Here is a 15,000-nt window from a genome sequence, read left to right as displayed (position 1 = left end):
AAAAAAAAATATATATAACATAGATATAGTGATTTTTGCTATTTTTAAAGCAAAAAAGTTACATATTGTGCCTTTAACCAATAAATAATAATTTAAGCACATTCCTCACATTCTTTCAACTTAAATTCAAAATAACTCACAATTTCATGCATAACACTTAATTCAGCTCTAAATATCTTACACTGGGAGTCTGTGTCGACCTCTTGTGGGAAAATAATAATATAAGATGATATTTCATGACTCTAGATGGCCTTATAGCTCTATATGAGCTGTTCCTCTGGGTCCTAAAGCCAGTTCCCTCCAGTGTGCATCAGATACACATGTAGACATTATACAATAAATAAAGTTTTAGCATTTTTAGTTTGAATTGAGCATTTTTAGGTTTATCTGTGTGAACTGAAGCATTCCTCACAATCCATTCATTCCTAAGGGGGTCAAACTGACCCGAGTTTAAATTTCAACCTCAAACATTTTCCCGTGTGTATTCGTGGTTCAAGTGCGACAGAAGTTCAAAGTTTCCCGAGGGAAGGATGAGGTTGAACACGGAGTGTGTGAAGCACCTGGTTGATGAGCAGGAGGCTGGCGCTGGGGACGGAGGTCATGCGTATGAGGCCCGGCTGGAGGATGCGGTGTCCCTGAGCACTGGCGTGAGCACTGGTCTGAGCACTGGTCCCAGTGGCTCTGGGGGCGAGCAGGAGTGGAGGAGGGCCTGAGGAGGAGTTCTGCTGTCTGAGGCTGGAGATCTGCTGTGGCGTCACTGAGAGAGACTGGAGAGAGAGGAAGAGGAGCGGCACACACCTGAGCACTGCAAAATATGCTTTTCTTACTTAGTATTTTTGTCTTGTTTCCTTTGTGAGCATTTCAATATGAATATAAATCATTGAAGCGCGAGAGACTCTGTTTTCTGTGGTCATGTGTATCATTATATTGGATCCGTGCAGCTCTTAAAGTGACAGCAGCCTAATATTCCTGCTCTATAATAACACTAATATTCCTGCTCTATAATAACACTAATATTCCGGCTCTATAATAACACTAATATTCCTGCTCTATAATAACACTAATATTCCTGCTCTATAATAACACTAATATTCCTGCTCTATAATAACACTAATATTCCTGCTCTATAATAACACTAATATTCCTCCCGTCTCTATAATAACACTAATATTAATATACTACTAGCCTGAAGTTTTCAAAAACAGTATTAACGTTTGGTTTTTATTTGGTCAAGCAAAGTTAACTATTTGAAAAGCATATAAAATTGAAAATGAAGATGAAATAATTAATATAGTAGAATTGTTCAAAGCTTTGGTGGAATCTAGAGTTAAAATGGAGATTGAATTTGATAAAATAAACAATGATATGGTGATCTTTATAAACTGGTGCATAAAGGCTAACCCTATTTTAGTGAATGATGATGATGATTAATTAGTGCTTCAGTGGTATTGCTGGAATTATGATGGAATTAATAATGAACTAAAATTTTTATTTATTATTCATTGTTATTAAAGGGTTAGTTCACCCAAAAATCTGAGCCATTTTTTGAGCCGTCAGTTGGTTCGCGTAGTGTTTATGCGCTGCGCGTCTGTGTTACACGTCACCACGTAGGCTCACTATTGGCCGACGCTGGTCATGTGTGTGAAGCGTGATGACGTGTAACACAGACGCGCTGCGCAAAAACACTACGCGAACCAACTAGAGGTCCAGAGAGAAGGAAATGAAAAGTGGAATAAAGTCGTTATTTTTGTTTGTTTTTGCGCACAAAAAGTATTCTCGTCGCTTGATATACTTAAGATTGAGCCACTGGAGTCACTTGGACTATATTAACGATCTCTTTAATAACTTTTCTGGGCCAGCAAGTTTCAATCACTTAGAAGCCTATGGAGGAGTGAGACATGGCTCAGATTTCATCAAAAATATCTTAATTTGTGTTCCGAAGATGAACGAAGGTCTTACGCGGTTGGAACAACATGAGGGTGAGTAATTACTGACAGAATTTTCATTTTTGGGTGAACTAACCCTTTAAGTATTATCAATAATAAAAATGTGATGACCATTTAAAATAAAGTGTGTTTAACGTCTCTCTCTCGCTCTCTCTCTCTCTGTCAGCGTGTGTGTGTGGCTGTGCGCACAGATGACGCCGAGTCCCGATGCTCGCCTGTTCTTCTGCGTTTAAAATTGTTCAAATGTATAAATTGGCAAGACATGCGTGCTGAATCACGCTCACCTGTCCGTCTGACTCACCTGAGCTCCTCTGACCAGCGCAGGCATGATCACCTGAGTGTGTTTGGTCACATGACCACCGCGCACCAGTGGAGGAGGAGCCACCGTCCCAGAAGGCCGAGCGGGAACCACCTGATGAACCATTCAGCCAATCAGACTCACTTTACTACAGTTGTGCTCCAGGACAGAGTCTCAGAAGGCAGAGCACTTTCAGCTCGATACATCATAGCTGGACCAGCGCCATATTTATATTAACTTATATGACTCTTCCACAACTTACATTTATGCATTTTATCCGAAGAGATTTACATTGCATTTATAGTATACATCGTATCAGTTCATGCATTACCTGTGGATCGAACACAGGACCTTGGTGTTGCAATCTGTATGTGTGTGTGTGTGTGTGTGTGTGTGTGTGTGTGTTGGGCTTGCTACGATAGTCGGTGTTGATGGTGTAATAAAGTAATTTAGTTCAGTTAGAGAACAGACACTAATTAAGAACTGAACGTGTCTGCTCAATAAGTCGTGAGCTGAACGAGTCGCAGAAAAGATCAGCGACAGGAGCTTCAGTGATCGCGAGAGGGATGAGCTGACGAGATGAGCTGACGAGATGAGCTGACGAGATGACGGCGGGATATTTGGCCTATTTAAGAGAATTTGTCATTGTACTGTTATTGTGTTTTCCATCAGGAATAATAGGCTACTGAACTCACAGTTCAAGCAATCGCCCCCGAAGTGCGTGCGTGCGTGCGTGCGTGCGTGCGTGCGTGCGTGCGTGCGTGCGTGCGTGAGTGAGTGAGTGAGTGAGTGAGTGAGTGAGTGAGTGAGTGAGTGAGTGAGTGAGTGAGTGAGTGAGTGAGTGAGTGCGTGAGTGCGTGAGTGAGTGAGTGAGTGAGTGCGTGAGTGAGTGAGTGAGTGAGTGAGTGCGTGAGTGAGTGCGTGAGTGAAGGACTCACAGGTTGTGCAGCTTTAACAGTAGTTGAGCTCTTCAACAGAGGAGGAAGAACAGCAGACACTGAAATCACCGGCTGATCAGACACACAGAATAAACCTGATCTTTAACTCGGACTGTAACACACCAGCACATAATAACACTAACAACACTAATTACACTATAATAACAGTGATCGCTGGCTCTGATCTTCTTGAGCAAGGTGTGTGTGTGTGTGTGAGAGAGAGTGTGAGTGTGTGTGTACCTTCTGTCCGCTGGAGTCGTTGTGTGTTTGACTGTGTCTGATCTTCTTGAGCAGGATGAGTTTGGCCTCTTCTAAGCGAAGCTCCTCCTTAAGCTGATTAATGACACACTCGCGCTCCTCTGTAGGACTCCTCTGCTCTCACACACACACAGGCACACACACACGCACACACACACACAAACACACGCACACACACACACACACACACACACACACACGAAAACATACAGTTAAAAGCTGAATCTGCAGTGTTCCCCATATACATAGTAAGACTGTGTTTGGCACTGAAGCGTATCCCATCATGCATTATGTTCGGGAGCTCGTGCGATGGAGAGGAGAATACTCCAGTGCCAGTCATGATGAATAACGAGTGAGTGTCCGGCGTTTACCATCAGCAGGTCCGTGTCCAGCTCTCTGCAGCGGCTCCCAGTGACCCGAGGACTGGGATCCTCGTCGGACAGCACGATGACATCATCAGGAGAGGGAGACCTCGCGCTCTTCATCGCACTGCCATCACACACACACACACACACACACACCAGATATAATTTCTGATATGTTTCCTCTAGTGTGATCAGGACAGTTCTGTGAGTGAGCAGAGTAAACTGACCCTGGATCAGTCATGAGTTAAAATTCTAACGAATGTTATTGTTGGCCACATGAAATGCAGGTAAATAAATATTTAATTGCATAAATTATAATACATTAATATGTAATAATAATAATCATATTACATGAATATTTATTAAAATACTTATTTAAATAAATATTTTAGATGAACACATTTATTCATTCATCTTTAGTGTTTTATTTTGATTGTTTTAACTAGAATTTAATGAATGATTAGCTTTTGACCAGCTCATGAAGCACTTCCTCACGAGTGTGTTGATGAGGGACACGTACGCCACACACACACACACACACACACACACACACACACACACACACACACACACACACACACACACACACACACAGCTGAAGATAAAGTGAAAGTGAAAGCAGACGAAACTGAGCGCTGGAATGCTGGGACTTCAGTCTTTACATAACGCTTCTCATAAACTTACAATAATCATATCAGATGAACAGCAACACATGATCATCATCATCATACGCCAGAACTGCAGTTTCTGAAGCGACGAGTGTAAGGATGTCGGGAACTTTGGATCGACACACACAACTTGCAGAAATTACCCTAATATTACTCTTATATTGTAATCAATACACACACACACACACACACACACACATTCATTATGTCTGCTCAACGGAACACATGATGTCAGTCACATGGATGCTCCTTTGATCTCAGACTGATGACTGACAGTTGAACTGGTTGTGTTTCCCACGAGCGACTCCAGCTTTGTGTGTGTGTGTGAGATCAGACTCTTCCTCTGCATTAATCACACAACTAAACACACGTCACATGACCCACCGATGTTCCCTGATGTCATGTGACACCCCTCCCCCCTCCCATACTGGAAACCATGACAACCAGCCGGCTGGAACCGGTTAGTGACACATGGCCTTCATTTTGTGAAGTGGAGGAGCGTTCAGATACTGAGAAGATTTGGGGGGGGGGGGCAGGACACACACACACACACACACACACTCTCGCACACATACACAGTCACATATATACACATACTCACGCACAGACACACACACACTCTCATACACAGACGTGCAGACACACAGACGTGCACACATACACACTCACATATATATATATATATATACACACACACTCACTCACGCACACACACACACACACAATTGTTGTACACACATTCACATATATACACACTCACTCACGCACACACACACACACACACACACTCTCACACACAGACGTGCAAACACACACACTCACAATAGTTGTACACACAATTGTTTGTGTGATAGACTACAGGCTCTGTACTAAGTTTAACAATTATTTATTAAACACTAAATATAAAATTTAAATAATTTATAATTTATAAATAACCAGCTTTTCAAAATAACTGTTGCATTGTGCAATTGTAACAAACTATACAAATATTTAAAAATATTTGTGCTAAAAAGTGCATAACAACTGAAACAACAACAACTGAATTTTAACAAACACTATACAAACTATGATATGATTGTCAGATCCACGACCTGTGTGTCGGCGTGAGAAGGCTGAATCACCACACACCCCTCCCAACCACCAGAGTTACCCTTCCCGTCCAGATCCAGTGCTGCCACAGCTTTACATTACATTACATTACATTACATTACTACTGGGCAGTTCCAGCGTTATGGACGTGACATTTGCAGTCACAACTTCTCAGAAAACGCATTTAATACCAATATATTGAAACGTCTGTTCCATACGCCCTTAATAAAGGAGTCCAGACATTAGAAAAATATCAGTCCACACTTGCGTTTTACATTTAATATGAGGGAAATACACATGCGTTACGGACGTGACACACAAAATCTTTAACTTTTAGGTGGCAAAATATTTTTTTTGTAATTCTGTGAATTACACTGCGCAGACCATAAGTAATACGAGCCACCGGCTGAAGGAGGGTCGGCTCGCCACAGAACTTTTTACAAACTATTTTTCATGTTTGCATGAGGAAGAAACAATGTTAGGAACGTGAACGCTCTGAAGGCGGCACTACAAGACTGCTTTAAAACCTTCACAGAGACCTCAAATAGGCTGTTAAAACTACAAATATTAAGGATTGGCATATCAAGTCAAATAATATTCGATGATTGTTTGAAAATCATCTCCCCCACATGCTCACCGGCAGGACAAATCCCACTCCGACATTAAATGTCTCTGTACTGTAGGCTATAGGCCTATGTGTCGTAGCCCAGTCATTAAAGAAAACTATTTAGTTTCACATTTCTGTTTAAACAAAATATTTTTTTATTTTTTATTATTTAATCTATGTTGATTATATGAAAAGTGAAAAGCATGAGTAAGATCATAAGATGCGCAGTATATCGAGTGGGCAGACATGATTTTGACCACTTCATTTAGTTTGTTTTCGTAGAAAGCCTTTCTTTAAAGTGAATTTCGTTTTGTATTAATTGTATCTTAATTTTAATCAATGTTTCATCAACCAATTGCCTGGATTTAATAAATAAATATAGCAGGCAATATAATCAGGACACGGAGGCGCCGGCGCGTGAACTGGAGCTCGTCTCTTAAATGAACCGAAACTCAGCGTATAAGCTGCTCGCCTCACAGACCTGAGACATATATATATATATATATATATATATAGAAAGCTTGAAATGTCTACTTTTAAACAGATCAATTTAAAACGAAAGAAAACAGACTGCTCTCTGCTTATGTCATCCGTATGAAATGTGCATTTCTCTCAGGCGCCTTCACTACTGCGAAGATCGCGAGTCAGCATCGTCAACTTCATCTTTGACACAGAAAACACTTGTTTATTAATAAACAATTGAAATGTCTCCTTGCTATATTTGACATTCATAATCATTACTTTTCCCAGTTCTTTGTGACAGCTTTAGGTCCCTTACATGTTACATGAACGCGTCACCACCGCTCAATAGTTAATATTGTTTTTTGGTGTTCAGTTTATACAGGTTTTTCAAATGATATTTCATTAAAAAAAAAACTCTAAATCTCGTGTTGCGAACCGAATCGTGGGTTTGGTGTATCGTTACAGCCCTAGCTCATATACATTTTCTTGACGACGTAGTAAAGGCGGCAGGCGTGTGTTGCTTAGGTGGCCGCCTTAGTCCTGCGGGAAACCCTGCTTAGGTTTCAAATCTTTAAGTAACCAACAAAAAAGCCAACAAACGGCCGCTTTTATCATGTTCGTTTTGCGATCTCGCTACTTTTCCAGTTTCTCTCTGATTAGTTTTCTGATAAACTGCCATTAGTTGGTGAAATGTTGTGTGTGTGAGACGTTGTTCGGGAGAGCGTGTTGCGTGTGTGTGTTAGTGAAGCGCCGCGGCTCGACGGTGGAAGCGCAGCAGGGTTTGGTCTGGGTGTTCCTGACCCGAGGCTATCGGCCCCGCCCGCCTAAAGCCCCACAGGGGACACTGCTAACGAAAGCCCTGCTCGCACTGGGGGACACTGCTAACGAAAGCCCTGCTCGCACTGGGGGACACTGCTAACGAAAGCCCAAGTGTGACGGTTCCTCACGTGTTCCTCTCGCCCACGGCCTCGTCTCCTGTCCGGAGCTGCAGTTTGATGGAGGCCTTCATCACCTCGTCTTCCTCATCACGCTTCAGTCGCTTGCTGTCCTCGGGGAGAGACTCCTTCTCTAGCGCACGCTTCTGACTGCGCGTCTGTCGCACCGCCTCCTCAGACATGAGCTCAGCTGCACACACACACACACACACACCATCAAGTCAAGTCACCTTCATTTATACAGCGCTTTTTACAACACTGACTGTTTCAAAGCAGCTTTACAGAGATAACAGGAAAATAATGTAACAAAGTTTGTTTGTAGAAGAAAATAGCGTCACAGTCCAGCTTAAGTAAGTTCAGCGATGGTTCATTTTTGTTGTAAAAAAGTTATTAATTTCGTTCATATATATATATATATATATATATATATATATATATATATATATATATATATATATATATATATATATATATATATATATCCTCTCTGGAGAAAACTGTGATGTCATCGTCCAGCTCAGTTAACAACACACTGCCGATAAAAATTCAATGTGGAGTTTTATATTTTTAACACATGCAGTTCAGCAACCCCATGCGACGAGTGCTGTTCTCCTGAACACCATGACTGAAAATGTGACATTGATCTCATACAACAGTTCAATAATCAGTTACAATTATGTCACTTACATTTTAGACGCAAATTTTAGATTGTTTTTGTTTCAGCAGCGAAAATAGTTCCAAACAAAGATCACAGCAGAACCAGAAAGCATCTCACAGGAACCGTGTTTCATTCCTGAACGAATCAGCGGTTTGAACGAATCGGTTGAGTCACAGATTCAATGACTCATTCATAAACAACTGCCTCATTCTTGAACGAATCAGCATTTTGAACGAATCGGTTGAGTCACAGATTCAATGACTCATTCATAAACAACTGCCTCATTCTTGAATGAATCAGCATTTTGAACGAATCGGTTGAGTCACAGATTCAATGACTCATTCATAAACAACTGCCTCATTCTTGAACGAATCAGCGTTTTGAACGAATCGGTTGAGTCACAGATTCAATGACTCATTCATAAACAACTGCCTCATTCTTGAACGAATCAGCATTTTGAACGAATCGGTTGAGTCACAGATTCAATGACTCATTCATAAACAACTGCCTCATTCTTGAACGAATCAGCATTTTGAACGAATCGGTTGAGTCACAGATTCAATGACTCATTCATAAACAACTGCCTCATTCTTGAATGAATCAGCATTTTGAACGAATCGGTTGAGTCACAGATTCAATGACTCATTCATAAACAACTGCCTCATTCCTGAACGAATCAGCGTTTTGAACGAATCAGTTGAGTCACAGATTCAATGACTCATTCATAAACAACTGCCTCATTCCTGAACGAATCAGCGTTTTGAACGAATCGGTTGAGTCACAGATTCAATGACTCATTCATAAACAACTGCCTCATTCTTGAATGAATCAGCATTTTGAACGAATCGTTTAAATGAATGACTCGCTCATTAAAGCGGTCACCTGCCGCCACCTACTGGTGGTTTAGTTACGTGTTTAAAACTTCTTTCCAACGTTTCTTATTTGTATATTCAAAAAAATATTTAAAACAATCTCATAACATTATTTAATGCAGTTGTAATTTTTCAGTGTAAATGATTAAATTTGATCAGGCCTATAGTGTTTTATTATTCTAAATACTTGAATTTATTGATCAAATGTAGGAATTTAAAATGAAAGATGAAGCGTACATCTAATAAGATTAGGGGGGAAATGCCCTTTAAAGGTGCAGATATGACAATATGCAGATTTACATATATCAAAGCTGATGAGAATATTGCTTCAGAATAAATGATATTTACAACACCACAAAAAATACTTTTTTACTCGGACAAGTGAATGACAGATGTATTCATGAAATATCCATAAACGGTCATGTTGTGTAAAGAGATGGTTGCCACTGAACAGAGGTCAGTTTGTTTTTGTCGTATGTTCCACAGACGGAGAAACAGGTCATGTGACGCAATCGTCCAATGTGCAAATAGAATAAAATATGCAAATAAAAACAAATTTACAGTGTGAAATTAGAGAACTTGAGTTCAGGATTAACTCTTATGATACATGGAACCAGGATTACATTAACTAGGTTAATAATGAGGTGTGTGTGTGTGTGTGTGTGTGTGTGTGTGTGTGTATATGTGTGTTTGTGTGTGCGAGCGTTATTGTAACAAGTACACGCTGCTGTGTTCAGACTGAAGTGTGTGTGATGTCAGGAAGTGTTTCTCAGAGCAGATGTTAAAATAAAACAGGAGTTCAGATTGACTGCTTGTATTCATTGACGAAAATGTAGGAATGTGTACTAATTTTGAAAAGTGAGGATGCAATGAATTATTGAACACACACACACACACACACACACACACACACACACACACACACACACACACACGCACGTAAGTTGACTGATCCACAACAAAGTTTCAGAAACAAAGAAAGAAAACCCACAAACATCAAGTCATTCCTACAGGACACTCATCAGCACACTTCCTGAATGCCCAAAATATGAACACATCAGAGACCAATATTACCCCAAAATTTATAAAATATTTCCCCAATTTAACACCTGTAACCCAACCCAAAAACTCAAGATTCATCCTTGGCGAAGAAGCCAAATGCTCCAATATAGCAGCAAGACTAGTAGCATCTCTCCACATCCTGAGGGACGAGCAGAGCAGCAAACGCCCAATAAACACACTCACTCACAGCCTAACACACCCCATCACACACACACACACACACACACACACACACACACACACACACACAGCCTAATACACCCCATCACACACACACACACACACACACACACACACACACACACACACTCACTCACAGCCTAACATACCCCATCACACACACACACACACACACACACACACACACACACACACACACACACACACACAGCCTAATACACCCCATCACACACACGCACACACACACACACACACACACACTCACTCACAGCCTAACACACCCCATCACACACACACACACACACACACACACACACACACACACACACACTCACTCACAGCCTAACACACCCCATCAGACACACACACACACACACACACACACACACACACACATACACTCACAGCCTAACACACCCCATCAGACACACACACACACACACACACACACACACACACACACAGCCTAATACACCCCATCACACACACACACAGCCTAATACACCCCATCACACACACACACACACACACACACACACACACACACACACACACACACACAGCCTAATACACCCCATCACACCTACACACATGTATATAATGTTCAATTCCAAGTTTTTTATATACATGATTTCTGCATTATAATCCTTTTTATTTCATTAATTAATCTTTGTTTACTCTATTATTATTGTTTTATGTTATCAGTATTATTATTTTTGCAATAACTAGCCAAGATAATATATATATATATATAATACTTTTTTTTTTATTTAATTTAACTATTATTATAATTTTGTGTACTAAATGTTCTAAATCATTTTCTATGTTGTTGTGATGCTTTGGCAATACAAAATTTACTTTTTTGTCATGCCAATAAAGCTTTCTGAATTGAATTGAATTGAGAGAGCGAGTGAGAGAGTGAGAGAGAGAGAGAGAGAGAGAGAGAGAGAGACAGAGAGAGTGTGAGTGTGTGTGTGTGTGAGTGTGTGTGTGAGAGAGAGAACTCACTGGTCTGTTCTGCAGGAAGTAACTCTGACATCATCACCGTAACGAGCCCTCAGACTCTAAACCATGAGAAGATCAGAGAAACACACGTTTACATTTATGCATCTGTCAGACTCACGAGCTACAGGATCAGGTCCTGCTGTCCCTGGGAATCGAACCCCTGACCTCAGCGTTGCAAGCGGCAGCGTTAGAGTAGGCGTGTGTATTAATGTTGGGCTGTGAGTGTGTGTGAGTTTGTGCGTGTGTGTGTGTGTGTGTGTGTGTGTCAGAGTGCGGATGTGCAGGAGTCACACGGGCTGTGTGTGTGTAAGTGTGAGTGTCTGTGTGAGTGAGTGTGAGAAAGAGTGTGAGAGAAAGAGTGTGATAATGTGTGTGTGAGAATGTGTGTGTGTGTGTGTGTGTGTGTGAGTGAGTGTGTGAGAGAAAGAGTGTGTGCAGACAGCATGTTTGACTAATCACCAGCAATCAAACCATTAAATATTAATAATAATTAATCATATTTTTATACTGTAGAAACTGTGCAAAAGCTCCACTCGACACTGGAGAACCAGCGTGTTCATATGTGGAGCAAACACACACACACACACACACACAACCCAGCGTGTTCATATGTGGAGCAAACACACACACACACACACAACCCAGCGTGTTCATATGTGGAGCAAACACACACACACACACACACACACACACACACACACACACAACCCAGCGTGTTCATATGTGGAGCAAACACACACACACACACACAACCCAGCGTGTTCATATGTGGAGCAAACACACACACACACACACACACACACAACCCAGCGTGTTCATATGTGGAGCAAACACACACACACACACACACACACACACACACACACACAACCCAGCGTGTTCATATGTGGAGCAAACACACACACACACACAAGTTTGTGAACATAACAACATAAAACTGAAATCATAACTGATGAATGTAATAAATGTGTGTTAGTGTTAATACTACTGATCATACACACGTCCATCAGATGTTTCTCCAGCGTGTTGGAGCTGCTCCACACTCACACACACTCACACACACTCACACACACTCACACACACTCACACACACTCACACACACTCACACACACACACACTCACACACACTCACACACACTCACACACACACACACACACACACTCACACACACTCACACTCACTGATGGCACCGCTGCAGAAGTCAGTGGTTTCCTGAACTGATGCGTGACGAGAACTAGAGCTCATCAAATCAGTGAGAACAAACACAACCACATCCGCTGTAGATGAGTGCCCCCACACACACACACTTGCATATACTCACTCACACACACTCACGCACGCACTCTAGGGCTGGTCCGAATACCATTTTTTGAGCTTCGAAGCGTCGGTAGTAATGAACATGGAATATTGGAAGCTTCGGAGACTGAACATGTTCTTCTCTCTAATAAAGGCAGTGTTCTCTGTGTCTGTCTGTCCGTTTGCATTTTGATTATTTCGAGAACCGTTCATCCAATCGACTTCACAAGGGAGTGCTCGCTCACTCTCACTCACGCTCACTCTCGCCCACTCACGCTCTCTCACGCTCACTCTCACGCTCACTCTCACGCTCACTCTCACGCTCACGCTCACGCTCACTCTCACGCTCACGCTCACTCTCGCTCTCACTCTCACGCTCACTCTCACGCTCACGCTCACGCTCACTCTCACGCTCACTCTCACGCTCACTCTCGCCCACTCACGCCCTCTCACGCTCACTCTCACTCTCACGCTCACGCTCACTCTCACGCTCACGCTCACTCTCACTCTCGCTCTCACTCTCACGCTCACTCTCACGCTCACGCTCACGCTCACGCTCACTCTCACGCTCACTCTCGCCCACTCACGCCCTCTCACGCTCACTCTCACTCTCACGCACGCCCACTCACGCTCGCTCACGCTCGCCCACTCACGCTCGCTCACGCTCGCCCACTCACGCTCGCTCACGCTCGCCCACTCACGCTCACGCTCGCCCACTCACGCTCACGCTCGCCCACTCACGCTCACGCTCGCCCACTCACGCTCACGCTCGCCCACTCACGCTCACTCTCACGCTAACGCACGCTCACTCACGCTCACTCTCACGCTCACACTCTCGCCCACGCTCGCCCACTCTCACTCACGCTCGCTCTCACGCTCACTCACGCACGCACGCAAACGCACGCTCGCTCACGCTCTCACTCTCGCTCACTCACTCTCGCCCCCTCACGCTAACGCACGCTCACTCACTCTCACACTCACTCTCACTCGCCCACGCTCACACTGACGCTCACTCTCACTCACGCACGCTCACACTCACTCACGCACGCTCACACACTCACTCACGCACGCTCACACACTCACTCACGCACGCTCACACACACACTCACTCACGCACGCTCACACTCACTCACGCACGCTCACTCACGCACGCTCACACACTCACGCTCACACACTCACACTCTCACGCTCACTCTCACGCTCACTCTCACGCTCACTCTCACGCTCACTCTCACTCTCACGCTCACTCTCACGCTCACTCTCACGCTCACTCTCACGCTCACTCTCACGCTCACGCTCACTCTCACGCTCACGCTCACGCTCACGCTCACGCTCACTCTCACGCTCACGCTCACTCTCACGCTCACTCTCACGCTCACTCTCACGCTCACTCTCACGCTCACTCTCACGCTCACTCTCACGCTCACTCTCACGCTCACTCTCACGCTCACTCTCACGCTCACTCTCACGCTCACTCTCACGCTCACTCTCACGCTCACGCTCACGCTCACTCTCACGCTCACTCTCACGCTCACTCTCACGCTCACTCTCACGCTCACTCTCACGCTCACTCTCACTCTCACGCTCACTCTCACGCTCACTCTCACGCTCACTCTCACGCTCACTCTCACTCTCACGCTCACTCTCACGCTCACTCTCACGCTCACACTGACGCTCACTCTCACTCACACTCACTCACGCTCACTCACTAACGCACGCTCACTCACGCACGCTCACTCACGCACGCTCACACACTCACTCACGGACACTCACTCACGCACGCTCACACACTCACTCACTCACGCACGCTCACACACTCACGCACGCTCACACACTCACGCACGCTCACACACTCACGCACGCTCACACACTCACGCTCACACACTCACGCTCACTCACGCTCACGCACTCGCATACACACTCACTCACTCGCATACACAATCACTCGCGCACTCACTCACGCACTCACTCGCGCACACACACATGCTCGCTCGCTCACTCATGCACACTCACACACTCTCACACACACACTCATGCACACACACACTCATGCACATACTCACACACGCACACACTCTCACACACACACACCAGCATACACACACACACACTCACATACTCTCACACAAACACACGTATACTCACACACTCGCATACTCACACACACACACTCACGCACGCTCACACTCGCTCTCACACGCTCACTCACACTGACGCTCACTCACTCACACTCACTCGCATACACACTCACTCACTCGCATACACACTCACTCACTCGCATACACACTCACTCACTCGCATACACACTCACTCACTCGCATACACACTCACTCACTCGCATACACACTCACTCACTCGC

At 43.9% G+C, this 15,000-nt stretch overlaps 1 protein-coding gene across 2 annotated transcripts in view; it reads right to left on the bottom strand.

Annotated features, from left to right (window-relative positions):
- Window positions 1-15,000, bottom strand: part of LOC311292451 (transcriptional repressor p66-alpha) — a 28,305-nt gene that overhangs the window by 10,968 nt on the left and 2,337 nt on the right. The window contains exons 2-8 of one of the 2 annotated variants that reach the window (XM_084412129.1): window positions 11,347-11,402; window positions 7,579-7,756; window positions 3,812-3,929; window positions 3,423-3,554; window positions 3,183-3,254; window positions 2,248-2,358; window positions 561-767 (exon numbers count right to left, since the gene is read on the bottom strand). In XM_084412129.1, the coding sequence (XP_084268255.1) occupies window positions 561-767; window positions 2,248-2,358; window positions 3,183-3,254; window positions 3,423-3,554; window positions 3,812-3,929; window positions 7,579-7,756; window positions 11,347-11,380 (852 nt within the window). In that variant the 5' untranslated portion in view covers window positions 11,381-11,402. The remainder of the gene's footprint in view (window positions 1-560; window positions 768-2,247; window positions 2,359-3,182; window positions 3,255-3,422; window positions 3,555-3,811; window positions 3,930-7,578; window positions 7,757-11,346; window positions 11,403-15,000) is intronic. The other variant, XM_084412130.1, reaches the window with a different exon arrangement.

The sequence above is a fragment of the Rutilus rutilus genome (genome assembly GCF_951802725.1).
Source record: "Rutilus rutilus genome assembly, chromosome: 6".
In the NCBI taxonomy this organism is placed as follows: domain Eukaryota; kingdom Metazoa; phylum Chordata; class Actinopteri; order Cypriniformes; family Leuciscidae; genus Rutilus; species Rutilus rutilus.
This window is presented reverse-complemented; position numbering and strand designations above follow the sequence as displayed.